General features: G+C 38.6%; 2 protein-coding genes across 4 annotated transcripts; both read left to right on the forward strand.

The window, feature by feature from the left end:
• The first annotated feature begins 1,342 nt into the window (after positions 1 to 1,342).
• LOC120479543 (uncharacterized) lies at positions 1,343 to 6,702 on the forward strand. Of its 3 annotated transcripts, none has more exons than XM_039672145.2 (2): positions 1,343 to 1,536; positions 3,214 to 6,702. In XM_039672145.2, the coding sequence occupies exon 2, from the start codon at positions 3,358 to 3,360 to the stop codon at positions 4,930 to 4,932; it is 1,575 nt and encodes a 524-aa protein (XP_039528079.1). In that variant the 5' UTR covers positions 1,343 to 1,536; positions 3,214 to 3,357; the 3' UTR covers positions 4,933 to 6,702. The 3 variants fall into 3 exon arrangements, with proteins under 3 accessions (XP_039528079.1, XP_039528080.1, XP_039528081.1); XM_039672146.2 differs by having other exon boundaries at positions 1,351 to 1,536; positions 3,211 to 6,702; XM_039672147.2 differs by lacking the exon at positions 1,343 to 1,536 and adding an exon at positions 1,820 to 2,377 and having other exon boundaries at positions 3,211 to 6,702.
• Positions 6,703 to 8,333: 1,631 nt separating this feature from the next.
• tlr4ba (toll-like receptor 4b, duplicate a) lies at positions 8,334 to 11,214 on the forward strand. The gene is made up of 3 exons (XM_039672494.2): positions 8,334 to 8,521; positions 8,617 to 8,783; positions 8,866 to 11,214. The coding sequence occupies exons 1-3, from the start codon at positions 8,399 to 8,401 to the stop codon at positions 11,081 to 11,083; spliced, it is 2,508 nt and encodes an 835-aa protein (XP_039528428.2). The 5' UTR covers positions 8,334 to 8,398; the 3' UTR covers positions 11,084 to 11,214.
• Positions 11,215 to 11,501: the final 287 nt, after the last annotated feature.

Genomic DNA, 11,501 nt, shown 5'->3' on the forward strand with positions numbered 1-11,501 from the left:
TTCATGATCGACCTGCAGCTTATCCAACATTCATAATGACAAATGCAAGTAGAGCCATAGTTTTGTGTTGTTAATACATGATACAGACACAAAGTATTGGGATGTGTACCTGACTATTTCAGATTAATTTCCAGCCAGATACAGTTTGATTCAGCACTTTTAACCTGGAGGCTGAGGTGAGAGGCTTTACAGGTTCAGACAGGAGCTGAACAGATGGGGTTTCTGAATGACAGGTATTGAATGATGGCTGACTGTGTCGCGTTTCATTCAGCCTCAATAGCAGAGAACAAAGGCCAAAGCCTTTTCTGCATGTGTTCATAAAAGACTGTACAGGCATAATGTAGGTTACAAACCACTGTTATTTATGAGGTCAGTGACACTGAATCTGTATCATTTAGCCAGTTTGTCTCGTATTCGTTGCACTCAAGAGTTTTACATTCTTTAAAATGTTGACAAAGGATAACAAATAAGCTAATTTAAAGGTGTGGTGTTTTTCTTTTTAATAAAATGCCATACAATGTGCAGTGCAACCCTTCTCCATCAGACATTGTCAACAAGCAATGGTCCTTGTTTTTTTTATTACTTTTTTAAGGGAAAGGGCGCACCCTAGTGGTCTCTGATCACAGTGGGAACAATTTGGCCATATTATGTCCTCTCGTCCTTTTAATGTTAGAATAGTGTTTATTCCTGACCCACAATATGCTAGCCCTGGTGGCAGGACATCTGTATAGGTGTTTCCCACATGACAAGACGTACTACCCATGTTTTTATCTCACTGAATAGTGTTTTTTTTTTTTCTGTCAGATGAGCTAACCGACATTTCAAAAATGACATTTTAAGTTAGTTCCCTCAAAAATGAACATTCTGTCATTACCACCATGTCGTTACAAACACACAATACTTTTGTTTTGTTCATCCTCAGAACACAATTTAATATATTTATAATGAAAACGGAGAGCTTTCTGTCAATACTGACAGCTATTATTCAACTAAAGCGTTGACGCTTCAAAAATGTAATATTAAATCCATATTAATTGAGCGGTTTAGTCAAAATTTTCTGACAGATCGAACACATTGAATTTAGGCTTTTATTCACATTTGAACATTCTGTTTATTGAACATAAACGGCAGAAGTGTTCGTTGTTAGTCCATGATACTAATGCAACAACAAACTAAACCTTATTGTAAAGTGTTGACCTATTTATTAAAATTCGGTTGGGACCAGACTGTAAAAAAAGGTCGTGCCTGAAAGGCGAAGGAGTCATCCGCCATAACTATAGGGGGTGGTCGAGCGCTTGTTTCTTCACTGCTTTGTTTTTTTGCTCATGCGCTCCAACATAGTTGGCGCCAGATGATCCGCGGCGCCATCCCGCAACTTACGTACGTACGGACGGAGGGAGGGAGAGAGAAAGAGTGACAGAGTGCAAACCGCAACCAGGCAGTACAGACGCAACAAAACGAAGATCTTCAGGCCGTTGACTACGCCGCGACTACCGGGAGCGCATCTCGCAAAAAAGGCCTTAACCGGGCAAAGAGGTCGGGCATGTTTTAAAGAAAATACGTTTATACATGACCGTTTAATGTTTGTGCGTCAAGGTTTTGCATACCATTGCAAGTTAACTTAGCTGGCTAACTAGCGTGCTATATTTGATACAATGTTGTGATTTAATTAACGTTAACGTTGTAGCATATGCTGTTTGAGCAATTTTTGCGCACACTGCGATAAGTGGCGCTCGGTTAGCTTTACGGATGAATTGTGGACGTCACGAAGTTCGGAGGTGTTCTGTCTGTAGCAATGGCGGCGGAGGCAGCTAGTGTTCCGCTAGCGAGGCAGCTTAGCAGGACGACAGGCCATGTTTGTTTCCCACAGCTAAAAATGGGCTAGGTTTATAGCATGATAAGCACCGCTTATAGCAACGCAGTGCTCATGTCAATTAACTCGGATGATTTCAAGAACATCACATAGCCGCAAAAGACGTTGAACATATACTTAATTTGTTTTTAATTCGACGCCACAAAACAAAAACGCGTTATGTAAGAAGGGGGGCGCCTTCCCGGGCTTTCGCGAATAGCGTACATCTGAGATTAGCCCTTAACTCGAGAGCGGTTTTCCTTATGTCATTAAAATCTTGCGTTTTTAGAGCTATGACAGCAGAGCTTCGCAACGAGCAATCAAACTAACCTATTTTTATGACCTGGTTTATTTGCGTTTCATCACGTTGCGTATTGTATCTGCGTGAGGGGCGGAAGCTAGTCGCGGCGGCCATTTTACAGCTAGTTAGCTGTTCCAACCTCCGGCGGACAAGATGCCCACCGTTAAACTCGTTGTATTTTCTTGTAGCTGTAGTCTCTACGTGGCTGTACGGCACTAAAAACTGTATGTATGACTTAAAAATACAAGTTATTCCTGTAATTTAAGGCAGTCTGTCAGCTTTTCGGTCCTATTTCATTTTATGATACCGCTATTGTGCTAGTTAGCTGATAATGTATGCTCAAGGAAGCTACCTAGCAGCTATTTAGCCAGCTAACCCAGCCAACAGTGACAAACCAGCATTATGTGAAAATTGTGAACTTGGGGTTTAGTTTGTTTTGTATATGAGTCATGTTTAAAGGAGTTAGCTGTAATTCAGTGCAGCTCATTTGAGAAAATTAAATGTCTTGAACTGTTGATTCATGAATACTTAGCCTGTCAAGTTAGCCTAATATAAACTACCCATAGGCTAACTTTAGCCAATTTCTAGCTACTGATATTTCTGCTAACTAGCTTTATGGTTGTTTCTAGATTAGGCTAATGTTTACATTTTTTTTTTACAAACTATGATAACGTTAGCTCAGTTAAAAGTTCTATTCATCTATGCAACACTATATATTAGATTAGAATGATGTTGAGTTTTGGATTCATGTATTTTAATCTGTTGTCTCTTGACATCTCTTTTTCAAGTTAACGGCTAGACATTTAATCTTGGTTATTCCCCATGTACCTGAAGCTGTTTGTATCTTTGTTACATTAGCATACATTTGTTTCTTGATTAGGCTAATTACTTTCAAGAAAATTACTTTAGTCTCTGTATGTTTTCCATAACTTATTTTTACTTTTAATGTTTCTCAAGTAGTAAGATAAAGCTGAAATTTAGCCTAAATGTTTTCATCAGAAATGTTTCTCTATCATGCAGATCATTATCAGATTTTAAAAGATTTTTCTTCTTCCAGCAGGCAGGACTGCTCCTGACTCAAGAACAGAGTGAGCCTGCGGCAGGCAACCCTTCAAGTTTCTTTGCAAGAAAGCGGTGCTCGTAGAGCAACGCTAAGTTTTACTTAACCGGGAAGACGGAAGTCGTCAGGCTGGAGTGCGTCCTGATGGCCGAGTCAGAGACTGACTGTGACACACCAGGTCTCGATACGTTGGGATCTGAGTGTGTCATAGCCCACACTCAAGTTGGTGACTTGCATTATGGTGCGGAGACTGAGATTATGACTCAAGAGGACAAAAGACTTGACCTGGAGGCCATTCATGGTGATTTGGGGGCAGTGACCTGCGTGGATGTGGTAACAGAGACGGACCATGACTATATTAAATCTGAAATACACCACGATCATCATCAGTATTTCAGCAGTGCAGAAATAAAAGGCAATGAGCATTTGCTCGGTGAGGTGCTGTTAAAGACAGAGATGGGTGGTGGAGAACATATTGTAAAGGTGGAGTCGGACCATGGAGGGGAGCTTACGGTGGAGTCAGAGAATGGTATTATCATCCACGAGGCCCATGGCCTGCAATGCAGTGAGTGTGGTGAGATTTTTGACTGTATGTCTGATCTGCACGAACACTTTGAAATCCACAAAGCCACTCACCCCTACATTTGCGTCCACTGTGGTGAGAGCTTTGCTATTGAAGCCAGCCTAAGAAGTCACATGAGGATTCACATGAAAGAGAAAAGTTACACCACTGGTCTTGAGATGGTTGGTAAAGGAGTCATTGATGCATTCAACTTGAAACCGCACCAGATGATGCACTCTCCCGAAAAGCCACACAGATGTTCGGAGTGTGGTAAAAGCTTCGCTGCCGCCATCACTCTCCGGGAGCACATGAAAATGCATTCAGATGACAAACCCTACAAATGCACCCAATGCCGAAAAAGCTTTGTGCGTAGACGTCATCTCAAAAAACACCAAGAGCTGCATGCCCACGACAAGCCATTTACATGTCTTCAGTGCGGGAAAGGCTTTACCACGGCTTCCAACCTTAAACAGCACCAGAAGACTCATGCTGGTGAAAAGCCGCACAGATGCACCCAGTGTGGAAAGTGTTTTGCCGCCGCGGCCACGTTGAGGGAGCATCAGAGAATCCACTCAGGAGAGAAGCCCTACAAGTGCACCCAGTGTCGAAAGAGCTTCGTCAGGAAACGCCACCTCAAGAAGCATCAGCTGGTCCATCAGGGTGGAAAGCCCTACCGGTGTTCTCAATGCGACAAGGGTTTCAACCATTCCTCGTCATTGTCACGGCACCACAAGGTCCACTTGGAGGCCAAAATGTATGCCCAGGGCGATAAGGATTTCCCCTTTGATACGTCGATGAAGAGGGGAATGCATGTCGGTGAAAAGCCATACAGCTGCAACCATTGTGAGAAGAGCTTCAATCACTCATCATCACTGTCCAGGCATCAGAGAACTCATTCTGATGGAAAGTCCTACACCTGTGCGCAATGTGGGAAGAGGTTCAATCACCCCTCATCTCTCGCGAGGCACCAGCGGGTTCATTTGGAGGATAAGTCGACTTACAGTGCTATTGCTACAGGAAAGGGATTCCCCCACACTACCATCTTGAAACAGAGAATTCTTCAGAGTGAGAAACCATATAGGTGCGCTCAGTGTGGAAAGGGTTTCAATCATTCATCCTCTCTGTCTAGGCATCACAGAATTCACATTGACCAATAAGCTTGTTTCCCTTCCCACCATAAGTGGTGTCACTCATCCAATGATTCAGGCCAGCTTGTAATGTTAAAGGGTTTGGCTAAAGATGCAAGAAAATCCAGGAAGTCGGTGTGGGCCTGCTCTAAGGGAACTTGTACTAAAATCAAGTCCTATGACTTTTTAATGAGGAGTAAATTAGAATTTGGTATGATTGACACTGAAATCCCCTGTGTAATGTGCACATGACTAGATTCATATGTAATTCTGGAACTTGGTGTTTGATTAAAACCATAGACAAAACATATTGAGATTCCATCATCACTGACTTGTGCTTTAAGCTGGTTTTGGAAGCGTATCGAAGCCTGGCACAATCTTGAAATTGAGTATTAGGTCAAGTCGGTTGAGTGGCAGACAATTCAGCAAATAGTCTAGATGCAACGATTCACTCCCCTAGTCTGTATCTTTTAACCATCTCTGCATCATTAATGGGTTGAGAAACTGATATCATGTGTAAATATATGTTGATTTTCTTTTATATAGATATGTATAGGTAAGTAGTGCTGTAATTTTCTGAAAATGGAGCATTTTTTTGATGTATGATCCAGTTAGTCTTATCCATCTCTTGTCAGTGAAGTGGGATGGTGCTTTCAGGGGATGTCGCTAGTTTTGAACAAGCTGTCCTGTTAAATATAAAGGCTGTATTAATTTAATAATCAAACCCCTTACGATGCAAACCAACGGAGTCTGTAACCTAAAACAGCATAACTCCATGAAGTTCGCTCATGCACAAAGGTGAGGGGCGAGAAATCTAATCTTATACATCAAGAAAGAATGGATCTTGTTCATCAAGATCTCGATCTTGTGCAAGTAAACCCAATAAAATCAGGTAATATATACATTTATCTGTTGGGAATTTTGGTTAACTCTTGATGGGGCCAGTTTTCAATGGACAACTAAATTATATAGCTGATTTTGTAATACAAGTCAAACTTGGTACAGCCTAAGTGTTCCCCTAAATATCTCTAGTGCTTCTCCCTGCTACCAGTGGCTGACTGCGCATTTAAGATTTTCACAGCCATTGTTAAACTCGGACAGCAGTGTATAGAGTATCAACCTTTATGAATAATAATAATAATAATAATAGATTGTGTATACTTTATTCAAATACAAAATATAGCTTGCTTTTTTTTTTTTTTAGTTTGATCCATTTTTCTCACGTTAATCCATTGGTTTGTGCTTTCTATTTACAGTTCTGTGTATGGAGAAAATCTTTTACAAATGGATGTATTTTTTTAATAAGGTTTGGGTAATTGAAAGGGAAATGAAAGGAATACTGTTTTTATGGGAGTGAACATTGTATCAGAACTATTCTCATTCTTTTCCATTGGATAATAAATCTGCTTCATCGCGTAGCATAGGTTTATTCATTGTGTTAGTTAGGTGCCTTATTGCATGCCGTGTAGAAATGTATGAGCTATAATAGAAAAAAAATAAGGTTTTGGCTCCCGCTCCCTTTTTGTTTCTTTACATACTAATCAATGTTTTAATTTGATTTATTTTTATTTTATTTTATTTTTTTTGCTTCTCTGTACATGAGTGTTTACGCTGTTACTTATGTCTTTTAATTTACTGTCAACAAGCCTCTTATAGATTAGAGGTTAAAGAAAGTTACAATGCCATTGATCCATATGTTGATTGCCCTCTATAATGGTCTATTCTTGTCCCATCTGTCTATTCCCCCATCTTTGAGTGGCTCACATATATGGATAAATAAAGATTGTTGACTATCAACAAGTTCATACAGTTTTTTTTTTTATAGAACCTTCTTGCATCCATCAAGGTCTACTGTATGTAGTGTCTTGAAGGAGTAGTTCACTTTTAAAAAAACTTTTGCTGATCATTTACTCACCCCCACGTCATCCAAGATATCCACGTCTCTCTTTCTTCAGCCGAAAAGAAATGAAGGTTTTTGACAAACATTCCAGGATTTTCTCCATATAATGGACTTCATTGGGAGCCATACGGTTAGAGGTCCAAGTGAGAGTTTCAGTGCAGCTTTAAACGACACCAGACGATGAATAAGGGTCTTATCTAGGACCCTTCGAGTCATGACAAAAAGATTTGTTCATTTTGATGAACGAGTTTGAACAGGAGAGTCACGAATGCTCATCACAGAACAGAGCAAGGCGAGCATTTGTGCTTGTAAAACTTCAGATAGTTTTGCAAGATAAGACCCTTATTCATCGTCTGGTGTCATTTAAAGCCCTTTGAAGCTGCACTGAAACTCATTTCGACCTTGAACAGTTTGGTTCCCATTGAAGTCCATTATATGGAGAAAATCCTGGAGTGTTTTCATCAAAAACCTTATTTCCTTTCGACTGAAGAAAGAAAGACGTGGACATCTTGGATGACTTGGGGGTGAGTAAATTATCAGCAAAAGTTTTTTTTTTCAAAAGTGAACTACTTCTTTAAGTGTATTTAACATTTTTAAAGGGAGATTTATCATGTCATCTAGGGTGATACAATATTGATGATTTAATATTTAGAGGGGATACAATAAATCTAATATAAATAGCTAAAACCTCAACATCTTCATTAAGGAATTGTACCTTCAATTACTTATTTTTGTTATTTATTTTTTGAAGAAGATAAGATCAGATTAAGAGACTGGTGAGGTTATTGCTGAAAATGTAAAAGCGAGTATGTTGTGCATCCACGTTATCCCTATAAGTGTTTATATTCTTCTTATTTTAGACCAGGTGGGATGAGAACAACCTCTGCGGAGTAGCCTAGTACCTGCGTGACTCGTCATACATGAACAGGTTTTCTATCCCACGACTCGTGCAGTTTTGTTAATTAACTGCTAGAATGGCAAAAGTTATGTAGTGTACCTTTTTAAAGTTTTACTAATCCACACTGTTCCTCTACAGCTATTGTGAATCTGAATTTCTGATTAGGGCTATTCGTTTTTCAACTGAGCAGTCAGTCACAGGTTTTCTATGTCGGTGATGGTTTGTAATTGTTACTGGATATATCAAACAATATACAGCTTGTCAGTGTTAATAATTGATGGTTTATATATGTATCTCAGAGGTAATTTTCTTTACCAAACTTTTTTTTTTAAAACATTTTATTTTTGTTAATTAATTTGGGATATTCCGGAAATTACTTTTTACCAGAATAAGCACATGCCTGCTTCTCTTGATGTTGTATTTTTGCCCCAAATTCCCCAATGTTAAACTTTTGCCACGAGCGAGAACACGCACTGTCGGGCGTTCTTCTCGCTATTTTGAGTGCTATTTTGAGGACAGATAAAATAATCCTTGTTCATTTTGCATGAATATTAGAGGCAATTAATTATGTTACAATTCATCTATTCATAAAGGTACTTCTTCATTCAAGATTGTTAAGCATGAGCTTACTTCTCTGACATCCTGTTCACCCATTGTTCCACATTGTTGAAAACCATGGCATTCGTTCCTCATATTTAATGATCTCAAACCAGACTGGCTCAAATTTTTATGAGCGGTTGAGATCACTCAAGATGAGTTTCTTTACTGTAAGTGCTTTCATGATATTTTTTTTCATAGCTGCTGGAGAATCATGCACTAAAGTAAGTTTTTTAAATCTAAATTTAAATCTGTGTTCTGCATTATTGTTGTGAAATATTAACATGTACTTCACCATTTACTTGAAAATGAACCTTAGATTACGGAGAATCTGCACTACTCATGCATGGGAAGAAACCTCAGCTACATACCACCAACTATTTCTCCATCAGTTCAAATTCTGGATTTTAGTTTTAATGTTTTGAAACACTTACAGAAGACTGTATTCCCGGTTTTGTCTTTTCTACGAGTCCTTGATCTGTCAAGGTAAGCAGTGTTATTACCATCTAAATGTCTTGTTGTACAATGTCTTGTTCTATGTATAATATCGAATTGAATTTACTTTCAGATGCCACATCGAGCACATTGAAAATGATACTTTCTACAATGTGAAGAATTTGACTAAATTGATTCTCACTGGAAACCCTATTGCATATTTTGGACCTGGATGCTTGAATTCTTTACATAATCTACAGAAGCTAGTTCTTGTGGATGTTGGTCTCGCGTCCTTACAGCTTCAAATGAATAACCTTACTAAGCTACGGGAACTTAGAGTTGGAACAAATGACATCCAGTCTGTGTCTCTCCCTCCATTCATGAGCTCCTTTAAAGATTTCAGTTTACTTGATCTACATGCCAATAACATATCCATCATTAAGACTGATCACACTGTTGTGTTGAGAAAGATTGGCAGAAACATGACTTTGATTCTCTCTAGGAATCCATTATTACACATTGAACCAGGAGCTTTCAAAGATGTTTATCTCAGAGAGCTGGATATTCGATCTGCATTTGTTTCATTCGCTACTCAGAAAGTTGGTCTAAAAGCTCTATATGGTCTTAATGTAAAAAAATTGTTATTTGGAAAGTACAGGGGAGATTTCAAATTTCAGTTCTCAGATGTTGATATTTTAGATGGCCTTTGCTCTATCTTTTTCCAGGAAATTTATTATTATATTAATGAAAGGCCCAGTGAACCATATTCTGTCTTTCGCTGTATGATCAATGCTACAAATGTGGTCGTGAAGAATGGTATAATTGGTGAAATGGAGTATGTATTTTTTCATGAAATCAAGGAGCTTTACTTGATTTCCAATATCTTAAATTCTTTGCTTGGGAAACTTTCACATCTCCATACATTAGAAAAACTAGTAGTTACACACAACAATAATCTTATTCTTGCTGCAACCTTTATAGACATGCCTAAACTTCAATATATGGATCTAAGTGCGAACCGAATTACATTTATTCAGTGCTGCACAATACTTTTATCTGGCACCCCTCAAATCAGATATTTGAATTTGAGTCTAAATGTGGAAATTGATCTTGATCTAAGAGCATTTGATGGACTTGATTCCCTTGAAATTCTAGATTTTCATCATACAAGGGTTGTAGGTATGGGGTACCTTTCACTTTCTAACTTGAAGAATTTGAGGTATCTTGATGTTTCTTATTCCAGTATCACTTTTGGTAAAATAAATTGCTTTCATGGGCTAAGCAGTCTTAAGGTTCTCAAGATGGCAGGAAGTCATTTTCAGGGTGATGTAACAAGATTTTTATTTAATAATCTTACGGTTCTAGAGCACCTTGACATGTCTTACTGTCGCATTGTAGAGTTACACCCAAGCTCTTTTAAAAATCTCCAAAGACTTAGACTTTTGAATGTGAGAGGAAACAATTTAATGACTATAGATTTTCTTATCCACCCAAGCCTGAAACAAGTAACATCATTTTACGTTGATAAAAACAGCATTACTAGCATCCCACTTCATGTTCTCCAAAAGTTGCCTGCAAACCTTTCAGAGTTGGATTTGTCCTCCAACCCCATCGATTGTTCCTGCTCCCAGACAGATTTTATTTTGTGGATCATCCAAAATCAGAACATTTTGAAGCAATCAGAAAATATTTTCTGTAAAACCGTGTCACCAAGCTCAGATTTTAGAGCAGTGGACTTTGACATTGACAGCTGTGTGCAAAAGAAAAGACTCACAATTGTTGTATCAGTATGTATTGTTTCATTAGTAGTTGTGTTGTCAGGCTTGGCTTATAAGTTCCAGTTTTATCTTCAGTATTGCTGTATTTTACTGAGAGGCTACAGATCAACTGGACAACAAGAATGTTCCTATGATGCATTTGTGATTTTCTCCAGCTATGATGAAGTCTGGGTCATGAATGAACTGATGGAGAATCTGGAGAACGGTGTTCCACCTATTCATCTTTGCCTTCACATGCGGGACTTTCAAGCAGGGAAGTCCATCGCCTCCAACATTATTGATGAAGGAATAATGGGCAGTCGTAAAGTCATTGTGGTTGTGTCTCGACACTTCATTGATAGCGCCTGGTGTCGCTTTGAGTTTGAATTAGCTCAGTCCCGGTTTCTGATGGAACGCAATGCCAACATCATCATCGTCATTCTGGAGGATGTGGAAGAGACGAAGACTAAGAAAGTGTTTGGTCTTCATAAGCATCTGAAAAAGAACACGTACTTGAAGTGGAGCAGGGACCCTTTGAGTAACATGAGGTTCTGGATACGGCTCAGGAGAGCTATTATTGCCACAAAACAATAATATTGTTTAGAAAATAGATAGTTCCTATGTACCCCTTCGATAGTTTGACAGATTTCTAGTCATTATACATTTTATAGAAGCTTTAGTAACAGCTTTGACCCTAATCATTGTGTGTATTTTTATTTAATAAACTGGTGCTTCATTTTTTAGCCATGCATTTAAGATATTTGGCAAAGATGTAATAATTCATTGTAAATACTGCAAACAATGGGCTTCAGAAACTTCCCTATTGGAACAAATAAAAACTACAACAATAGAGTGTAAACATATTTTTCAAATGCTTACAGTAAAACAGATTCCAGCTCCACTCCCAGTGTTAACAGAAAAATACATAGTTTACTGTATGATGATACTGTACGATTAACTGAATTTCCTCTATATACTGACCACACAGCTTGTCCTTTGTTACGTTTCTTCT

Source organism: Pimephales promelas, chromosome 11, assembly GCF_988280905.1.
Source record: "Pimephales promelas chromosome 11, fPimPro1.hap1.1, whole genome shotgun sequence".
Lineage (NCBI taxonomy): Eukaryota > Metazoa > Chordata > Actinopteri > Cypriniformes > Leuciscidae > Pimephales > Pimephales promelas.

Coding starts and splice junctions, on each gene's coding strand:
- LOC120479543 (XM_039672145.2), top strand. CDS start 3,358: ATGGCCGAGTCAGAGACTGACTGTGACACACCAGGTCTCGATACGTTG.
- tlr4ba (XM_039672494.2), top strand. CDS start 8,399: ATGATCTCAAACCAGACTGGCTCAAATTTTTATGAGCGGTTGAGATCA. Junction 8,522..8,616: donor CTGGAGAATCATGCACTAAA/GTAAGTTTTTTA, acceptor AATGAACCTTAG/ATTACGGAGAATCTGCACTA. Junction 8,784..8,865: donor CGAGTCCTTGATCTGTCAAG/GTAAGCAGTGTT, acceptor ATTTACTTTCAG/ATGCCACATCGAGCACATTG.